General features: G+C 55.2%; 2 protein-coding genes across 2 annotated transcripts in view; one reads left to right on the top strand and one right to left on the bottom strand.

Annotated features, from left to right (window-relative positions):
* Positions 1-776, top strand: part of SARDH (sarcosine dehydrogenase) — a 22,968-nt gene extending 22,192 nt beyond the window's left edge. The window contains 1 exon segment of the mRNA XM_057371541.1: positions 142-776. Coding sequence (XP_057227524.1) covers positions 142-370 — 229 coding nt within the window. The 3' untranslated portion in view covers positions 371-776.
* A 2,203-nt stretch (positions 777-2,979) lies between these two features.
* DBH (dopamine beta-hydroxylase) lies at positions 2,980-17,965 on the bottom strand. The gene is made up of 12 exons (XM_057371542.1): positions 17,534-17,965; positions 15,325-15,471; positions 13,803-14,060; positions 12,263-12,439; positions 11,606-11,708; positions 10,166-10,332; positions 8,211-8,354; positions 8,079-8,117; positions 7,213-7,272; positions 6,373-6,500; positions 5,815-5,974; positions 2,980-3,507 (listed from the first exon to the last, which is right to left on the bottom strand). The coding sequence occupies exons 1-12, from the start codon at positions 17,963-17,965 to the stop codon at positions 3,373-3,375; spliced, it is 1,950 nt and encodes a 649-aa protein (XP_057227525.1). The 3' UTR covers positions 2,980-3,372.
* Positions 17,966-19,762: the final 1,797 nt, after the last annotated feature.

A 19,762-nucleotide genomic window follows, 5' to 3' on the forward strand; every position in this document is an offset into this window, starting at 1 on the left:
CCTCTTCCTCTTCCTCTTCCTCTTCCTCTTCCTCTTCCTCTTCCTCTTCCTCTTCCTCTTCCTCTTCCTCTTCCTCTTCCTCTTCCTCTTCCCTTCCCCTTCCTCTTCCTCCTTTATGCATATCCTCTCGGGATGGCAGAGCCGGGTTTTGTGTGGAGAGCAGATCTGTGGGGTGGGTGGGAGCTTGCCCAGGGCTGGGGCTGGGATGCTGGCACCCTACAGAGGTTTTTCCACGGCTTTACAGGTTTCCCTGGATTTTGTGAAGAGTGGCAGCTACGAGCTGGAACGGATGGGAGTGACCTTCCCTGCCCAGGCTCACACCAAGTCCCCGTTCGACCCCGACAACAAACGCGTGAAGGGTTTTTACTGAGCGGCTGCTGCGRACTCCGAGAACCAAGAGGAGCTGCYGGCTGAATTYCCGACCCCTGGATGCCCCAACTGRCTSCAGGGTCAGCTGGAAGAGCCCAGCAACCGCCTGGAACTTGTCAAGTAAATTTGGATGGAATTAGAGGGCAGAGGAGGAAGAGATTCCAAAAAGTCCAAAGGTTCTGGCGSTCTGTTTTCCAAGTGAAGCGGTGCCGCTGCAGCAATAATTGTTTTCCCTGGGTTAATTGGCCTGCAAACAGTGTTTGCTCTCACTGTTTATGGAGTGGTTTCAATTTTTGACTTCGCTGGAAACTCTTGCCCCCCAAATGCAGTTTCAGGCTGCCTGGAAATGATTTTTTTTTTTTTAAATAACTCTGCTCTCAATACAGATAGGAGGTTTGGAGCCTCCAAAGCTGCTGTCCCTCTGGTCCCTTGCTGTCCCCACTCCCATGGGTGTCACCTCAATCTGGCTGGGCCCTGGGGACTCTGTGCTGGGCTGCGGGCTGTGGAGGGAAGGGGCAGGAGTGCCAGGTCCTTGTCCAGGCTCACGCTGTGGTTCTTCTCTGCCAGTGCTGTTTGTGTTTCATGGAATCACAGAATGGTTTGGGTTGGAAGGGAAGATCATCTCATTCCATGGGTTCTGCAGGCAGGRACACCTCCCACTATCCCAGGGTTCTCCAAACCCCATCCAACCTGGCCTGGGACACTTCCAGGGATCCAGGGGCAGCCACAATGTTCAGGCAGTGGTGTGAGGTGTCCAGCGGGGGCACTGACCCCACGGCTGCCCTTGGCCCCATCGCTGTCACCTCCCTKGTGTCACCTCCCRAAGGTCACCTTGGAGGTGGCTCCTTTATCTCCCGACAGAGAGGGGGATGCTGGCRGAGGCTGAGCCMTGAGCTCAGCCCCCTGCAGCCTCTSGCAGCTCAGAGCCAGCCTTGGGGGCAGCAGGGAAGGTTTTTTCCTCTCACGAACACAGCCTGTGACCTCCCTGCTGCTGAGGGGAGGGATCAGCACCTCCCAGCCCATCCCCATCCCTGTCCCTTGCTCTGSTCCCCTCACTGAGCTCTCTGCAGAAGCTTTCACCCGCCTGGAGAAATAATCTCACTCCCTGCTCTTCCCTTTATTTCCCTTGACTGGGTTTGCTTGGCTCATTCCCTCTTTAGAGCTGATTTCAGTTCCTTAACCTCGCGCCACGAGCGCCACGGGCAAGAGTGTGAACTCTGAAATGCTTTGGTTTTACTGAAAACATTCAAAAMCAAGATTGAGATGAATTTTCCCCTCGAATAGGAGGTGACTGCCCTCCCTCTGGCAGGCGGAGGGCAGGGGAGGGGGTGSCTGTGTCCTGTTGTGAGGGAAGGAGCATTCTGGCTGCCTGCTAAGCCAGGGATCCACTCTGTGCCTGGAAGATCAGGTTTTGCTTTWAAAAAGCTTTTCTGATGGGCAGTGCTCTGCCCTGAGGGTTTCCCTCACACCCAAGGTGGCTGGGAAGGTAATTTTGGKGGCCTGGATCCCCCTGTTCCAGGGCAGCAAGGTCACACACCAGGCTGGGATGGACACGGGCAGCACCTCCAGCCTCCCCTCTGCTCCTCCTCAGCGCTCTCCCTTTGGAGCTCAACAGCGAAAAGCAATTTATTTTACATTTAGATATTTAATGGAGCAATTTTTCCTTGACAAAAGATTTGTCATCCCCCCCTCCACCCCTCCCYTTTTCCAAACCCCATCCCAGAGGTGCCGTTTGTTCCCAGCCATTGGCATCTGGTGGCACCGAGAGGAGCAATCTGGAGCGGGGAGGAGTGGGGGAAGGAGGGTGGTGGGGAGCTGAGGTCCCTGGAGGATGGAGGGGAGTGTTGGGTGGGTTTGTGGCACCCCTCCATCCATCTTTCCATCTCTCCATCCTTCCATCCATCCCTCCCTGCCAGCAGCCAGCGTGTGGGAGCACTAGTGGAGCCACCCTGGGACCGCGGGACACCGCCAGGGCTTCTGTGCTGCTCCCACATATCCCTTCACCCCGTGCCTCAGTTTCYCTGCGGGAAAACAAGCTCCTTCGCCGCTCCCCGGGGCCGCGCCGGGCTCGGCACAATAGCGAACCTCGCCGTTGTTATTCCGGGGGTGGGAAGCAGCATTACTCAGAGCCAGCATCGCTAATGGCGCACTAAATATAGCGGAGTACTTCGTGAACTCTGCCTGCTGAGCCCTCGCCCCCTCCGGAGGAAGGGCCGGGACAGCGGCTGGCATCGCTGCGTGGGCAGGGCGCCGGCAGGGCGGCGGGATGTTCTCCGGGATGCTCCCAGGGATGCTCCCTGGGATGCTCCCTGGGATGGTCGCCCAAGATGCTACCAGGGATGCTCCCAGGGATGCTGCCCGAGATGGTCCCAGTGATGCTCCTGCCCAGGGATGGTCCCAAGGATGGTCCCAGGGATGCTCCCGCCCGGGATGCTCGCCCAAGATGCTCCCATGGATGCTCCCATGGATGCTCCCAGGGATGCTCCCAGTGATGGTCCCAGGGATGCTCCCAGGGATGCTCGCCCAAGATGCTACCAGGGATGCTCCCATGGATGCTCCCAGGGATGCTCCCCAGCGATGCTCCCAGTGATGGTCCCAGGGATGCTCCCAGGGATGCTCTCCCGGGATGCTTCCAGGGATGTTCCTACCCAGGGATGCTCCCAGTGATGCTCCCCGGGATGCTCCCAGAGATGCTCCCAGGGATGCTGCCTGGGATGGTCCCAGGGATGCTCCCAAGGATGCTCCTGCCCGAGATGCTCCTAGGGATGCTCCCGCCCGGGATGGTCTCAAGGATGATCCCAGGGATGCTCCTGCCCAGGGATGCTCCCAGGGATGCTGCCCAGGGATGCTCCCCCAAGACGCTCCCAGTGATGGTCCCAGGGATGGTGCCAGGGATGCTCCTGCCCGAGATGCTCCCAGGGATGATCCCCAGGATGCTCCCAGTGACGCTCCCAGGGATGCTCCTGCCCGGAGGCGCTGCCCGTCCCGGTGCCGGGCACACTGTCAGTCCCTCCGGAGCTGGCCCAGCTTGATGGGGACGGGGCCAGCGGGCTGAGGCGCCGGGGCGGGCGGGCAGCGAGGGACGGGCTCCCGCAGCCTCTCGGTGATTCTGGGCAGCGGCTGCTTCTCCCACTCGCCCTGCAAGAGAGGTCAGCACCRTGAGACCCGGCGGGGGTTCAGGGACTCGGGGGCTCCGTGTTTTGTCCTGCTTGGAAAAAATGACATCAGCTTTAAGGTTTGAAGTGGTTTTAGCCAAAATCAGGGTATTTTCTCGTGAGATATGGTTAGTTATTCTCAGTGCAGAAGCACCTTCACATCCTCTCAGATGTCTGAGGTGCTGTACGTTCCTCAACCCACCCCAGCTTGAGACTTTTCACCCCAAAAAGTGTTCCCTACCAAACCACGTGGAGACAACTCCAACCAGGGAGTCCCACATGCTCTGGGAAATGCTCCCYACCAGGTCCTGGCAGGAATTTATGGTGTTCCAGCATGGATGGAGCAGCAGGGATGCAGCAGCCTGGCTGAGGTGCCGTGGAGCACAGCCAGGGAAGGGCTGTCACAGCCATCAGGGCTCACGGTGACCACAGCCAGGACAAATCCCCCCAGCCCTGCGCATCGTGGAGACACCTTGTCCTGGGGATGCTCCCCGCAAAGAACAACCTGCCAGGTGCAGGCAGCGCCCAGRGCTGAGCCTGCCCAGCAGGATCTAACTCTGAGGTGACACTGGCCTGGCTCGGTGGCCGCTGGGGACACGGGCAGGGGTTGGGAGGGTGCAGGGGGCTCAGCTCCGGGGCGGTGATGCTCTGCTTTGGCTGCCGGCTGCATGTTCATGCGGAAATGTCAGCGAGAGGCTGAGACACAGCGCGAGCAGGAGGAGGGAGGTCTGGAGAGGAGAGGTAGAGCTGTGAGTCATCAGCGAGATGAAAGTGGAATTTGTGTTTTCAGCCGAAATTTCTCCTGGTATGTCAAGAGAAACGGGCCAGAGCGCTGGGAAAACCCTGGGGAAAGATGGAGTGGGATGGAGGGACCTTCCCAAAGCTCATGGGGAGTGATCAGAGAGGGGACAGCCTTGTAGGGGAGCACCAGCTGGAGAAACAGCTCCTCTCCTGCACCCTCATGGCTCAGGGGAGCAACTTTAGGGTGCGCCTGCTCCAGGGCTCGGCTCCAGCCTTGAGCCCATCTGCTGCAGCRTCTGCCCTGCTGAACATCCCGAACCCTGTGCCTGCTTTTTGGGGAGATCAAAGGCATTTGGAGTGTCCTGATGGTTGTTGTTTTCAGTGCTTTCGAGTGGAAATCTGAACAGAGAGAGTTTGCTGCGAGSCCTTGCGGGTGCAGGGGACTTGGGGACGGCACCGTCCCCACTGCCGCTCACAAGTGTTACCTTGAGATTTGGCTCGATAATTAACAGCACTCAGTTCCTTCCAGAAATCATCAGATTTGGGATCACTGAACTGCAAAAACATGAGCTTAATTAGAAGCTGGTGCTTTTCTCCTGGCAGAAACAGTATGGAATAAATGAGACGTCTCCGAGTTGGGCTCGCTCTGAAACACCAGCGGAGCAGAGGCTSCTTCACCCTCGCTGCGAGGCTCCTGACCCACTTTGTGCCAGCAYCAGCTCTGCTCCACTCCAGTCCCTCCCTGACAGCCCCTCAGACCTCTCTGAAATCAAGGGAGTTGTCTGGGTCATGATTAAGAGGTTTAACTCATCACCCTGCTGCTGCACAAAACTTCTGCACCGCTCCCGTCCCTGCAGTGAAGCTCTGCATGGGCAGGAGGTGCCAGGTCTCCAGTGCCAGGAAACTGGAAAGGTTTCTGCCAGCTCTGAAGTGAAGCTTTGCTAAAGGGAATTTACTGTGGCAGAAAGCTGATGGTCATCCCTGCAATCAGGGACAGCACTGGACCCAGGAATAAGGTGTTATCCAAGTTTATCACCCTGATAAATGGTGTTGGAAACTGATGCCAGCAGYGGTTTTAAATCTTCATCACCTTCATCGTCATGTCCCTCGTCACTGGGCCTGGTTTCATTTTAAAGACCTCTCAGTCCTTTATCCTTCACGTTTGGCTGGATCAGCCACGTTCGGAGGCTGCACAGATGCTGCRCGTAATGAGCTCGCTCTGCTGGGACCTGGGGTGATTTGCCAAAATCCTAAAAACCACCTCACGTTTCTCCTTGGATYTGGCCCTACTTTAACACTCAGCAAAAGCAGCCTCCAAATCACTTTATGCAAATGCAGCTCCTAATTGGATCTGGCTGAGAGCGTCCGTGGTGGGCTCCAGAGGTATTGTCTAAGCACAGGGCTGGGCTGAGCTCCATGTTCTGCCCATGCCAGGCATTTTCTGGCAGCTCCATCTCCCTGCTGGGTTTGGATGTGTCCTGAGCGCTGCAGACCTGGCCCTGCATCTGGGAATTTTGTTGGGAAGCTTTAGGATAGAAGCTGCACCTACCGGGAAGCGGACGGCGGAGGATTTGTTGCAGTGCACGGAGATGGGAGCAAAGCCGTAGAGGGATTTCAGCACATCCCTGTTGAACGTGTTCCAGGGGATGGAGTAAAACTGCTGKGGCACGGAGACCTGTGGGCACATGCAGATCTCCTCGTCGTTAAACCTGGGCAGGAGAAAGGCCACGCTGAGACACGGCATGGGGGGACAGGGGACACTGGGTGTGACCGATCCCTCCCTGCCCGAGCCGGGACCTCGAGCAGGCACAGGGAGAGCCTGGAGCAGCCTGCAGGGCAGGATTTGGGATCAGCCTGCAGGTAGGACACCCTGTGCAAGGTCAGCATCTCCCCCTCTCCCCCTGGATGCAGCCCCCTCCTCTGCCGTGGACTCTTGCCGTCTGCTCCGGCTTATAAGGAATATTTTGCACATAAGCACTTGGCCACACAGTGACTCTTGACTGCTCTCCCTTCCTGGTGGCTCTGACAGCACACTCATCCTCAAAACTCTCATTTTTTTTCCCTAGTGGTCCCTCTCCCCCAGCCCCACTGCTCAGGGTCTCTTTACCTGTTGACAAGGTTGAAGTAGCGGTGCAGGTAGCCCGGATCCACAGCGCTCTTGCACAGCTCCAGCTGCGTCTGGGGGTAGTAGTGCACGTAGTTCACACACATCTCTTCCAGGATGCCAAACCCTCCCTGTGGCACAGGCAGGAAGAGAATGGAAGCAGGGTTTGGCTGTGCCAGGGAGGGCAGGGAGCACACTCACATGGAGCTATATATAATCAATATAATATGGAGCTATATATAATCACACTCACATGGAGCTATATATAATCAATAATCCATATCTAATATCTATATCTGGATTCTAGATATCTAGAGAGATGGAGATAGAGAAGGAGACAGAGATTCACACCCCTTCAGGTGAGTGGCACGAGCAGCTCCCTGCTCMTCTGCCCTCTGTGCAAGGACAGACTTTCTGGCTAGACCGTGTGGTTTACATTAAAATGCAGATTTCCTATAATCCCTCTGCTATATTTAGCCTTGTCCCTGTYGATGGTACCTCTGACAGGCTCCTTTTAATTTTTTTTTTTCACTGCCTATGTAAGGAAATAACATGCACTGTCAAAAAAATGCCACTTCTCTTTAATTACAATTAATCCCCGGTGGAACAGTTTGTGATGGGAATTAGAGTGACACATGCTACTTCACAATTAGCACCTTCACATCCCCGCTGCAGGCAGCAGAGCCTTGTGAGTCCCCTCCTTCCCACCCTGCCTTTGCTTCTGGCTGTGATTCAGCCTGGCTTTGTGCAGGTGCCCGCTCTGGGGGTGCCCCAAACCCACCCAAACACCCCCCAAACCCACCCAGACCCCATCCAAACCCACCCAAACCCCCCTGCACTCACCACGGTGGCTCTGCTCCGGTCCTCGGTGTTGTACGTGCAGGTGGTGATGAGTTCATCACCCTGGGGGCATCAAACACTGTCAGATTTGGGGATTGGGGATGGTGGAACACAGAAATCTCTGCTCCCCATATCAGGAGCCTGTTTCCCCACCAGCACTGCCTGCAACGCCACAGGAGCGCTGGCTAAACCTGCATCCCCTGTGGAGAATCCCCAGGGCTGCATCCCAGGGATGGCGTTTCCTGCTTTTTTTGCTTTTTAAGGATCTCTGCAGGGTTGAAACACCTTAAAAATTGCACTTAGGCAACAGTTGGAAGTGCCAGACCTGGGCCAGACTTGATGGCACAACAACAGCCGGTGCTGGGGACCAGGGGCACGGTGTCAGAGGGTGCTGAGTGTTCTGAGAACCCTCGTGGGGCACGGCAGCTCCAGGAGGTGCYCTCAGCTTTGCAGCCAGAAAGATGAGGCTTTTTTGCCTCACCTGAAGTGCCCTGGGGCAGGTTCCACCTCCCTCTTCCCACCCACCCCCACTCCGATGCTGAATCCCTTCCTCTCCTTCTCTCAGGGCATCTCAAGGACAGAGGGCATCACCACGGCTCATCCTCACCCCCTGAGGAGTCTCCCTCTGCCAGACGAAGCCCAGCTAAATCAGGAGCTGCATTTATCTSCCGGCTGCCCACGCACCCATCCTGTGCCACATGAGAGGGGACCCGATGTCCCCAAAGTGTCTGCATGGGGGTGGCAGACGTGACCCAGGGACCCTGACTCCTGCAGCCCCCTGGGAGTGCCCAGATGGGACAGAGGCAGGGCACTCAGGGCCATGGGGTCAGGAGGTGCTGTTTGAAAGCCGATTTTTGGGAGCAACTCACCGGGAAAACTGCGACCACCTCCTTCAGCATGCGGATCTCCTGTGGGAGGAAAGGCGAGGGGACACATCAGAGCAGCACCGTGACACTGGTGACACCCAGCCAGGGCCCAGGTGTCCCTGCAGCCCCCTGTACCTGGAAATGAGGGCTGTAGTGGCTGTCAGCGTTCACCACCTGCCTCTCCCTGCCATCCCGGGACAGCACTGTCACCACTTTCCTGCCGGCCAGGTGCGTGTGGAGCTGCGAGGCGAAGATGCGGATGCCGGCAGCGGGCAGAGCCTGGGGGAGGGAGGAAGGATGGGTGGCTCAATGTTGCCTTGAAAGGCCAGTTTTTAATAATGACACCGACACGGTTAAGGGGATAAAAAGGGTTTTACCTTGGTATTTGGGATCCCAGGTGCACAACGTGATGGAAGAATGCACACCCGTGTATAGTACGGGTACAAGTTTTATAGGTTTCAGGAATTAGCATATCTATCTAGGATTCCCCAATAAGAAACTTCACAAATGCAGTAATGTCACCCTATTCTAATGAATCCCCCCTCAGGTTGAGGCCAGAGCCCAATTTATACAAGATGTTCTGGACAGAGGCTTCACCCAAGGCTGGAGCTTGGGTTTAAGATAGCACCGGGCACACTGAGCCCTTCCTGGGGATGTTTGGTCTCTCTGCCCAGCAGAACTCCTAAACTAAGCTGGAATATCAGGCTTCAGGAATTACAAGCATGTGGGCTAAGGGGTACAGGCGGATGCATAGAGGGTACAGAAGCGTAAAGGGAAAAGCAAAAATCATCAGGCATCATCATGCCCCAGAGCTCAGCTCTGTCCCTCTCCCCTCCCTCACATCCCTTGCTGTGTGATGCTGTCCCTGTTGTGGCTCTCACATGGCATTTAGGGGGTCACTGTACCCCAGGAGCAGCATCTCAGTTAGTTCCTTGAGGAGGGACAGAGCCTCAGGGCTGCCACACCAGCACTCCAGGGCAGCAGGAGCAGCTCAGCCAGACCCTGCCTCCTCCCCTGWKCTCATTAGYGGYGGCACAAAGGATTCCTGGTGGGTARGCCCTACAAAAACAMCCTAAMACTTCCCTGAGAGAGCAAGGTGGGCACTGTGGAACCATCCYCCAGAGAGCTCTTGGCAAGCTCCCYGCCAGCAGCAGCCAATTCTSCCTCCCCTGTGAGGGAAAGCACCGCTGGGACACGGCCAGCTCGGYGGTGAGCTTTGTGGGAACGGTGCCCCGGGGAGCAGCAGCAGATGGCTCCCCAGGAGAGCCGCTTCCAGCGGGACTCGGCGCATCCCGACCAGCTGCTCTCTGTTTATTGCACGCAGCGGATTTCTCCTTGCAGCTCTGCCTCATGGTGAGTTTAAAACTTGGAATTTGGAGCCCTGGCGGGTGGTGGTGCCTGGGACCTGGGAAAATCCACGGGTAACCTTTCTCCTTGAGGGCAGTGGGGCTGCAGGGGACGGGCACTGTAAGAGACCGTACGGAAGCCCCTTGACTGTCTCATGATCATCCAGATGAACAGAGACTGAACACCCCAAAACCCCCAAGGGGAAAAAGGGGACTTTTGCTCAAAGGAGTCCTGGCCAGATCAAGGTGGGATGTCTGCCAAGTGCCCAGGCTGCTGAACAAGGTGTAAGCTACAGACGACTGCACTGTTCTTACTGCAATGGTGGAGGAGAACTGCATGATCTGTGCTGTACACCTTATAAAACAATGGGCATTCTTTCCCCACCTCTTGGCTGGTTTTCCCCTGCTTCAGAACCCCTTGGCTAGCTGCTATATGCTTTCCAAAAGACTATAGAGTCTCTCTGAAAAGACCCTGAAGAGATCTCCCCAACAGACTTCGACAAATCCATGGAATCCGGACCTGGAGGACTCATAGGAGCCATTGGTAGCTATAACCCCACTCTCCCTCTCTCTCACTTTCTCTCTTTTTCTCCCTCTCACCCTCTTCTATCGCATAAATCCAATAAAATTGTTCATGATTTTGAATACATACTTGCCCCCTCGTTTCTTTTGCACTCTGAGATTTGGTGAACGAACCATCACACAACTTCTGCTTGGGTGAAGCAGATTGTGACAGGCACTCACCAGCTGGGTGCATTTATCGGTGCAGTATCCCGTGAGCACAAAGGCRTCCTCGCCGGGGGGAATGGCCATCACTGGCGTGTAGACCAAGCCCAGCTCCATGATCCCGGCGTCGTAGGGACGCAGGCTGGCCGTGTAGTACAGCCGGATCCCCGAGGAGTCRCGGCGACCTGGTGGGCCAGAGGGCAAGGATGAGTCAGTGCAGGGACCAGCTCAAGAGGTGAAGAACAAGGAAAGGTGAAAAACGATGCTGTGCTGCTGTGGGGAGCCTCTGGCTCACAGCTTCCTTCATCCGTGTGGGTTTTGCTTTAAATCCTACACATTTTCATGCATTTCTTCACTGAGTGACCCTAAATGCACCTGCTCCCTGGAGAAGGCACTGACCTGAGAATGAACTGTCCCAGGAGAGTGAGGTAAGGGATGCTTTTGGGGAGGCCAAAGCAGAAGGAGAAAGCACGGGGTGCTTTGGAGAATTCCTTTGGGAATGGGGCTGGCTGCAGCTTTTTAAYGGGTACATCCCAAAACCCCAAAAGGCCGGGCGAGCCAAGGGAAAGAGCAGGGTCAGTAGGTCAGGAGGGGTTCAGGCCAGCCTTGCAGTCCCTGTCTCCAGGCTGGAGCCCACCCAGGGATAAGAATAACGGGGCAGACACCATTGGTTAGCAGGCAAAAGCAGATAAACGACGGAAGACGTGAACTCCGTATTTATAGCCRTGTTTCTTCTCGAGTTGCCGAATGTGCTATGATTGATCCACAGCACATATGCTCTGGCCTCCTAAAAATATACTTGGGTAGTCAAGAAGCTGCTTGTTTTTATGTTAATGAAGGAACCGGGTTGTTTGGAATCCTGCTTTTTTTTTCCAATGTGTCTCCTGACAATGTTATCGAAGCAGGAGAACAGGAAAACAACATCCACATCCCCCCTTCCCCAGCCTGCCTGGTCTCTCTGGTGCCTTGGCACCGCTGTCACTCTTGCTCTGAGCTCAACCCCAGCATCTTGAATGGATATTTTGGTAYCCCTGGCACAGCCCTGGTGTTGCTCTGGATGCCACCCCTGCAGGAATTCCCTAGGGGCAATTTCTGCCTTCAGGTTCCTTTCCCAAGCATCCTTCCCCACTTCTGGGTGTGCACAAGGATGGGCTCCAGCCTGCAGTGGAGGATGACTTTGCTGAGAMCAGAAAAGCAGCAGCATGGTGGGATTGAATGTGTTCTCACTGCAGTGAGGATGACTTTGCTGAGAACAGAAAAGCAGCAGCATGGTGGGGATGGAAGGTGTTCTCCCTGCAGGGAGGGCTCTGGACCACCAGGTCTCCAAAAAGTTACAAACAGGCTCAAATTTAGGCCAGAGCCCTCCCCAGAAGGGGTCAGTCCTTGCCTGGAATTTCCCCAGCTCTTCTTCCCTGGTCTAACAGGGAAGGCAAAGGGCAGCACCCCAGAGCCCCTCACCTTTGAACACCAGGGGATTGTGGTAATGGATCTCCAGGCGCAAATATCGGGAGGAGCCCGGGCCACCGAAGGCGAGACCGGCTTCCTCGGGGTAGTAGAACGCCTGCAAGAGAAGGGAGGGTGTGAGAGGAGCAGCAGGGTGGCTTTCCTGGCAGCAAGGCTGGAATTCTGAGGGAAATGGGGGAAAATGGGAAATCCTGACCCACACAATGGGCTGAGGGGTGTGATATGTCTCTTGGGGTGCTGCTCCTGCTTCCAAAGGCTTCTCCCATTCCATRTGCAGTGAGTACTGTCATGGAACCATGAAATAYCCTGAGCTGACAGGAACCCACAAGGATCAGCAAAATCCCACTCCTGGCCCYRCACAGGACAGCCYCAGGAACCCCACAAGTGCCTSGGAGACTTTTCCAAAGTTTYCTTGAGCTCYCTCAKGCTCAGGGMAGTGACCAYTCCCCGGGGAGCTGTTCCAGTGCCCCACCCCACTGATTTAGGGCACCAAAAGGGGAGCAGGGCTGTGGGGGTGAGCTGGGAAATCAAACCCACCCAGGATGGGCTGCGAAAATCAAAGAGAACAGGGTGAGGGCGATCCCGACACGGGGCTGGGGAGGCAGCAGGGTGGTTTTAACCCAACAGGAACATGTCCCTTGTCACACCCACCTGTGCCCCCATGGCCCAGGCTGCCAGCACGTGCCTGCAGTAGTTGAGRCGCTCTGGCTTCATCTTGGAGTCGCAGGGCCCGTTGTAGCGGGGGAAGCTGTCGAAATCGGCCGCGCACTGGAACACTTCCATGTGATGCACCAGCGCCTCGTTGCCCGCCGTCACCACCGGCTCGTACTGAAAGGCAGATCCAGCAGGGAGGGGACACGCTGAGAGCCTGTCCCYGGGGCTGGCAGGCTCCACGAGCAGCCAGGGTGGGAATGGCTGTGACCTGGAACCGGTTTCTGCCGCAGGATGGGGAGGGAAAGCTGCTCTGGGCATGAGGCATCAAAAGCTGAGAGCTTTCACCTCAAATTTTGGTGGTTGTGCCAAGCTGAGCATCTGGGGGCTTCAAAGGGGAACCCACGTGTTATTGGTGCCCAGGGAGCATTCAGGTCAGCTGTGGAAATGTTGAATTTCTCAGCTGGCTTAAGGACCAACCCAGAGCCCACCAAAACCCACGGAAAACCAGCTCATCCTTTCCCCAGCAACAAACGGGGATCAGCAGAAGATCTTGGTCTGTTTTGTGGTGGCTGAGTCCTTTACCAGCTCTGCAGGGCTGAGGTGGCCCTGGGGATGTTGCTTTTCCCTAAACTGAGTCCTGGCAGTGTTGTTGTAGCTCTGCYCTCAGTTCTTGGGTTTTATTTCCATCCAACAGCTGCCTGGGGCACGGGAAGGGGGATTTGGGGTCGAGAAAGCGGCTTAACCAAGCCTGAAGAACAGCTCTGGCTAAAAGTGCCAGCTGCAGGAGTGATCTGCAGCAGCGGGAAGGTATCAGGAGTTACACACTCCTTACTTACACACAGATGATTCACTTCACACCATCTGTTAGGGAGAAAATCCTCCTTCTGAGCCTTCCTTGTCTCTCCCCTCTAAATCACCCAGCGCTCGCCGCAGCTCGGCTGTCTGAAGGTTTTTCCTTCCCCCTGTTGTGTGGCTCTGACTCTGAATGTGCCAGGTCACCCCTCCTGAGCCGCCCCCACACCTGCTGGGTGCTCTCCCAGCCCTCACCCTTTCCTCAGGGCTGCCAGCATCTTCCTGCCTCTCCTTTGCTCTTGGTGGCCCAAGCAACACGTCTGGGCAAGGCACACAAGTTGAATTTCTGTCTGTAAATCTCCTTTTTTTTGGACTGTGCCTCATCTTTTCAAAGCCAGTTCCCATCCTGGCTCACTCTGCCCTGCTCTCACCAGCCCTGTTCCTTTGTTTCCTGTGTTTATCTGTTCCTCACGGCTCTCTGTGTGCCATAATCCTTCTGTGGGTCTGTTCCTCCTGCAGGGAGCCTGCTCTGAGCCTGCTCTGGAACCTTCTGGATGTGCCAGGAGGGAAAACATCGCCCAGTCATCTCCTTCTGAGAGACACAAGCATGCTACTGACCTGTGAGGTGGATCTGGAGCTTCTAGGACTATGTTTGGTGAAATTTTTGGGTCTGAAATCCTCCCTGTGATGGAATTTGCAGGATGTGAGCACAGTGACCGATCCACCCGCTCCTCCTGCCCCTTACCATGATRATGTGGTGTTTGGGGAAGCCCTCTGGGAGCTCTGCCATGTAGCACCARTAGGTCGTCTCCTGGCTGGGAATGACCACGTCTGGGGCTGTGATCTCCATGCTCTTCATGTCCCCGGGCAGCTGAGGGACGCTGATGTTGGGTTTGAGCAGCTGCACCCTCTGCAGCCCCCCGTGGAGGGCAGAGATGTTGATGGCTTGCAGGGAAGGCACGGGTTTCTCCAGGATGCCATAAATCAGGTGCACGGTGCCGTCCTGAAGCRAGAGCAGAATGTTTCAGGTGGTTTTTCCAGGCAGGAACAGGAGCTGCACAAACATTGGCACCGCTGTTGGTGGCATGAACCCAGAAATGGGTGTTGTGATGCCATCCTGACTGCACCAGTCACTTATTTTGGGGGGGAAGGTTCTACATTCCAGGTATTTCTTTGGTTGATGTGATCACAGAGAGTTCCCTACTCGCTGTGGTAGGAAAGGAGAAGAAGAGGTAGGAAAATCTGAATTTTCCCCAGGTGGCATTGATTCCAAAAGGGAAATACATCCTTTCTGTTCCTTCAGAGCCACTTGTGAGGCAAATCCATCAGTGCAGGGCTCATCTCACCCTGCAGCCCAGCAAGGACCTGGGGTGAAGCAGCAGAAACAAAACTTCTCTCTGAAATCTCCCCTCGCCTCCCAGCTGCTTTTCAGGGGGAAGGTACAGATTCAGCTCTGCTGAAAGTCTACTGCAAACAAGAATGCAGAGATCTCTGGGCATGAGATAAGGGAGAAAGGGAAAAGAGAATAATCTTTTCCTAAAGAATCAGAGAATAAAGACCAGCAAGTGTTTTCCTGGTTCACACACAGATTTTCCCCTCCAGGGCTCTCAGTGCTTTGGCAGACGGCAGACGCTTCTCACCACAAGACGAGCTTTTGAACATGGGCAACAAAAACCCGAGGACACYCTGTGCCCACGTTGGCTCTAAAATATCCTGCCCACAAAGGCTTCTGTGTGAGATGAGCCTCGCACAGATTCCTGCCTGAAGCTGAGACCCCGAGCCCTTTGAAATTCCCCATTGGGGAGATTCCCCCAAATCCCAGCTCGCGGGGAAGCAGAGGATGCAGAGCCAAGGGGACATCACCGAGCCATGCAGGAGCACAGAGCAGCACCTCTGTTTGCTGTCCCTTTGTCCCAGCYCCTGTCACAACCCCCATCTTGGGCTCCTGTTGGTCACCAACCCCTCTGTGTAACGCTCCCAGCAGCTGATCCAGACTGGAGGGATTTACACAGACCCAATGTGTGTTCAACGGGAGCTGGAGATGCAAACGAGCTCAAAGCTCCCCTCCAGAGAGCTTTCCAAGGGCTGGGGAATGGATGGTGCCAAGGATTGCTCATGGCCTGGGGCTGACACCTGCAKCTCTGTTCCTCTCTGCTCACACAGCACCGATATCTGATGCTGTGCCCAAAGCCAGGCACGGTTTGGAGCTGTACCCAGGGCTGGGATGGGGCTGGGGGTGCCACCAGGGTGTGAGGGCTGGGCCATACCTCTATCAGGTAGTCCTTGGGGTCACAGGTGCTGAAGGCTCTTCTGAAGAGGAGGTAGAGCCCCTCAGGAGCCCTGCGAGCCCCCAGGAGTTGGTAATCCTGCTGGGAATCCATGTGGAGCTGTCCCTTGGCATCGCTCCAGGCATCCTGCGAGAGAAAGAACAACCCTGCTCAGCCAGGAGGGACCTCCAGAGGTGCCACCAGTCCTAAGATCCCCTTTCTGTCCCCCCTCACTGTCCCAGAGGTGGAGAAAGCCCTGCTTTGCTTGCTGCATGACCACCTCCAGCATCCCTGAGCAGGTCCATGCTGGAATGGACCCCAGGCAGAACTGTGAAACACCTGATCCAGCACTAAGAGTGTGCAGAAAGACCTTTACAAGGTGAGATGTGAATGGGGAAAGGTTGGGAAGAGAGGGAGGAAAGCCCCCAAAGACACATGAAGGCATTGAATCGACCTGTGCTGCATTTTGGGTGTGTTTGTCTTGGGGGGACCCTTGGGAACGGGGTGTTGTGCTCTCCAAAGCCCTCAGCACAAACCAGCTTCTCTCATTTTAAGATCAGCCCCTTGCTGGGCTGTAATCTCAAACCTAGAAATTTCTGCTACTTTGAAAAAAATCCTTAATTTTTTGTGGTCAGATCGTTCTGTCAGCCCAGCACAGCCTCCCAAAAAACCACTCACTGTTCAGGATGGCGGCAAAGCCACTCTGAGAAGCAAAGCATTTGCTATTCCTGCGCTTCAGGATTTGAAGGTTTGGAGCATAAAATCCTGTGACAATTTGGATTTGAACAGAGTTGTTTCTCTGATCCTTTGTTTGTCCCGTGGGCCTCTCTTATTTACTCAGCAAAGGCACCCAGGAAGTGCCTGGCTCTGTGTCCACAAGTGGCACCGGTTCTCTTATCTCAGGAGGAAAAACCAGAAGATAAAGGAGAAAGCAACTTGGCACCATTTCAGCCAGAACTATAGAGTCATATTTCCAGAACATATTGTCCTTAGAGGGGGAGAGGMAAATCAGCTCCGTGGAGCTCGCATGACATTTGTTTTCGGAGGAATATGGTGCGCAAGTTAATCTCGTAGTACATGGGGGGCTAAGCAAATTTGGATCTTTTTTAACAGCTGACACATTTATCCAGGAGAAAAGCTGCTGGGAGAGAGAAAACCAGGGCTGGGGAGATTTATTGAGATCGCCTTGCAGGATGCTGCTCAGCACCAAGTGAAAGAGAAAACCTGAGCGCTGCCGGGCGTTTCGTTCAGAGCTGCTTGTCTTTGGGTGAGCACACCAAGGCAGGTTAGGAACGATCCTTTATGWTTTCTTAACAGGATGCTGTGAAATCCTGGAGCATTCAGACCACCACAGACCCYGAAAGGCTGATAATTAGCAGGAAAACGAAGCAGATAATAAAAACCCTTCTTTTCATGCTTTCATTGCGCTGCGGCTCGCATTGCGGCTGATTGCGAAAGAATTGTGTTTTATGGTTAATTTGAAGTAAGCAGAGAGGTAAAATTTAACTTACTGGAAAGCCTCACTTGGGGGAAAAATGGGAATTGCTTTCTGCAGCCAAGCACAATCGAAATCAGCCTGATGTGGTGGGCTGAGGATATAAGACTGGAGAGCCCAGGGGTGGGAAAACACCCCAAACAAGAATCCAACAAACAGACCGGGGCAAAAGCGGAGTTCACAGCAGCAATGGCAAACAACACAACTGGAAATGAGTTTTCCCCCCACTCCCATTTCCATATCACCCCAATACATTCTGTAATTTCTGACAGCACCCCGGGGTACCCTGGTATCCCGTTGACCCCTGTGGATGCAGCTCCCAGGCAAGTTCTCGGTGCTGGCAGAGGAATCCTCTCTGCCTGGTGACTTTTGTCCTGTCTTGGAGCCCTTAATGGGAGCTGTGGTTAATTTTTAATGTGACTGATAGCAGCACGTGAGTGAACCAGGGTTTGCAGCTAAACACAGCAGAGACACCCAGGTCCTGGCTCCCTCAGCATCACTCATGTGCTGCTGTGATTACTTTTTTCTCTTTTGTGCCGATTCCTATCCCAAACCCACCGTGTGGCTCTGATCCGTGGGTTTCTCTGGGGTAGAAACACCCAAGAAATTTCAGACACAGCACAGGGCCATCTATGTACCCCACCAAACCCCGAGCCAGATTCACCTGCAGAGAGAGAACCCCAAAAGCATGCAGAGAAGCTCCCAGTGACTCACCCCAAAGTAGGAGCTGTGCCCGTCGCTCCAGAGCACGGCCAGGTCGGCGTTCTCAAACTCTCCCCTGTCTGACATCCCAAAGAGGAGCCCAAACCGCAGCTCCCGGATCAGGAGCTGGAAATGCACGGCCTGCTCGGGGTAGCTGACATTCCAGGAGAGCTCCAGCAGCCCTTGGGGATCCAGGGGCACCTTGTAGGGGAAATCACTCCCTCGGGGCGCCGAGCCCTGCAGAGCCACCACCAGGATGACCAGAAACGCCGCCACCATGGTGAAGTACATGGATGCCACCTCTCTCAGCTTGAGGCTAGGAAAGGAGCAGGGCTTGTTCCCGGAGTTCTGCATCCTGCCAGGACGGCACCCGGCGCCTGGACGTGCCCATTTATGTGCTGGCCCTCCTGGGCAAGCCGGGTAAGTGACACTCTTTAATTGCATTTAGTSGTTGGGAAATTGGACTGGTGTATTGACCCCCGTCAGCTCCTGGCCAAACACTTGTCATTCGCTGTCTCCCCTTAATTGGCTCTAATTGCACATGGACATTATCAATAGCAATTGGATTTGACTGGGCTGATGTGAGTCGCTCTTCAATCTTCCTTAGTGGCTCTGGGAAGGGCTYTTTGCTCGCAGGATGCTCTGACTGAGCCCTGGTGGACACGTTCTGCCCTGTTCATGGTGCTTTTGGCCTGGGGGTCCCGATAKCCCAGCCTGGAATCGCCCCAAGCGTGGCCAGGCAGTGACAACAAAGGACCCTGAGCACAGGCAGGGCCTTGTCTGAGTCCCAGTAATATTRACAGGGTTTGAAATATTTTCTCTGCAAAGCTAAATGCCAGAGAAAAATGCTGATTTCCMCCAAACAGCAAGAAAAGAGACGTCTCCTCTCCTTTCTCCTCTCTTTTTTTTGCCTTTGTGGGATTTAATTCTGATCCTTTCAGGGGCCAAAATCTGAAAATAAAGATCCCCACGYAAAGCCCAGCTCCTCTCCCACCCTGCTTTGTATCCATTGATGCTCCCACCTGCCTGGACCACCGGATGTGTCAAATATTTGTGATTCCTTTACTTTTGTAGCAGCCGGGACTTTGGCTCCAGTTTAAAGACACCTTTATTCTCCCCACCCCGCCTCCCCCTTCCCGTTTGTTTAAATGGATTCTCATTCGATTAWTAACTTTCCCACGTTAATTGGAATTATAATGAACTGCCTGCAGCCCTTTGATGCACACACACACACTAAAGCCGGGCTTTAGTTTTATTAATGCCGCCACACGTGACGGGCCGTGCTCTCGGATGCCACCCGTGCGGAGTCCCCTGCTGTCCCCTGCTGTCCCCTCCGGGGCTCGGGTTTCATCCCGCTCCTTGCAGCAATGTCACATCGGGGGCAGAGCCGCGCTTCCCATCCCCGTGTAATGAGAGGAAATGGATTCAGCGCGGYGTTTTAATGAATCATCAATGTGTGCATCCCCACGCTAAACCCGATGAGGTCTGGCTGTCCCGAGACGCAGCCATTACTCAGGAATGCGTCAATTGATCCCGCCCGTGTCTCCTTGGCGGCAGGGTGACCCCTCTGCTCGCGGGGTTCGCTCTCTCGTTCAGCCGCAGCGGGCGAAAGGCCAAGGTGAAGGGAGGGATGGAGAGCTGAGCTCTCAGCTGTGAGCATCCCTGAGCCCCATCCCTGCGCCCCATCCCTCATCCCAAACCTCAGCCCCATCCCTGATCCCCATCCCTGAGCCCCATCCCTCATCCCAAACCTCAGCCCCATCCCTCATCCCATCCCTCATCCCATCCCTCAACCCCATCCTCAGCCCTATCCCTCAGCCCTATCCCTCATCCCCATCCCTCATCCCATCCCTCATCCCATCCCTCATCCCATCCCTCATCCCCATCCCTCATCCCATCCCTCATCCCATCCCTCATCCCATCCCTCATCCCCATCCCTCATCCCATCCCTCATCCCATCCCTCATCCCATCCCTCATCCCCATCCCTCATCCCATCCCTCATCCCATCCCTCATCCCATCCCTCATCCCCATCCCTGAGCCCCATCCCTGAGCCTCATCCCTCAGCCCATCCTCAGCCCCATCCCTCAGCCCCATCTCTCAGCCCAACCCCACAACAGCCCTCTCGCTGCCTCTGGCAGCCTCAAAAAGCCCCTGGAGCTTCCTTGGGATGCTCCCACTGTGGCATTTCCGGGGTTCTGCTCACTGGAGCTGTTCCTGGGCTCTCCCCGAGGAGCCGGAC

The sequence above is a fragment of the Malurus melanocephalus genome, unplaced genomic scaffold (genome assembly GCF_030028575.1).
Source record: "Malurus melanocephalus ecotype Western Australia unplaced genomic scaffold, MMel_1.1 scaffold_149, whole genome shotgun sequence".
Classification (NCBI taxonomy): domain Eukaryota; kingdom Metazoa; phylum Chordata; class Aves; order Passeriformes; family Maluridae; genus Malurus; species Malurus melanocephalus.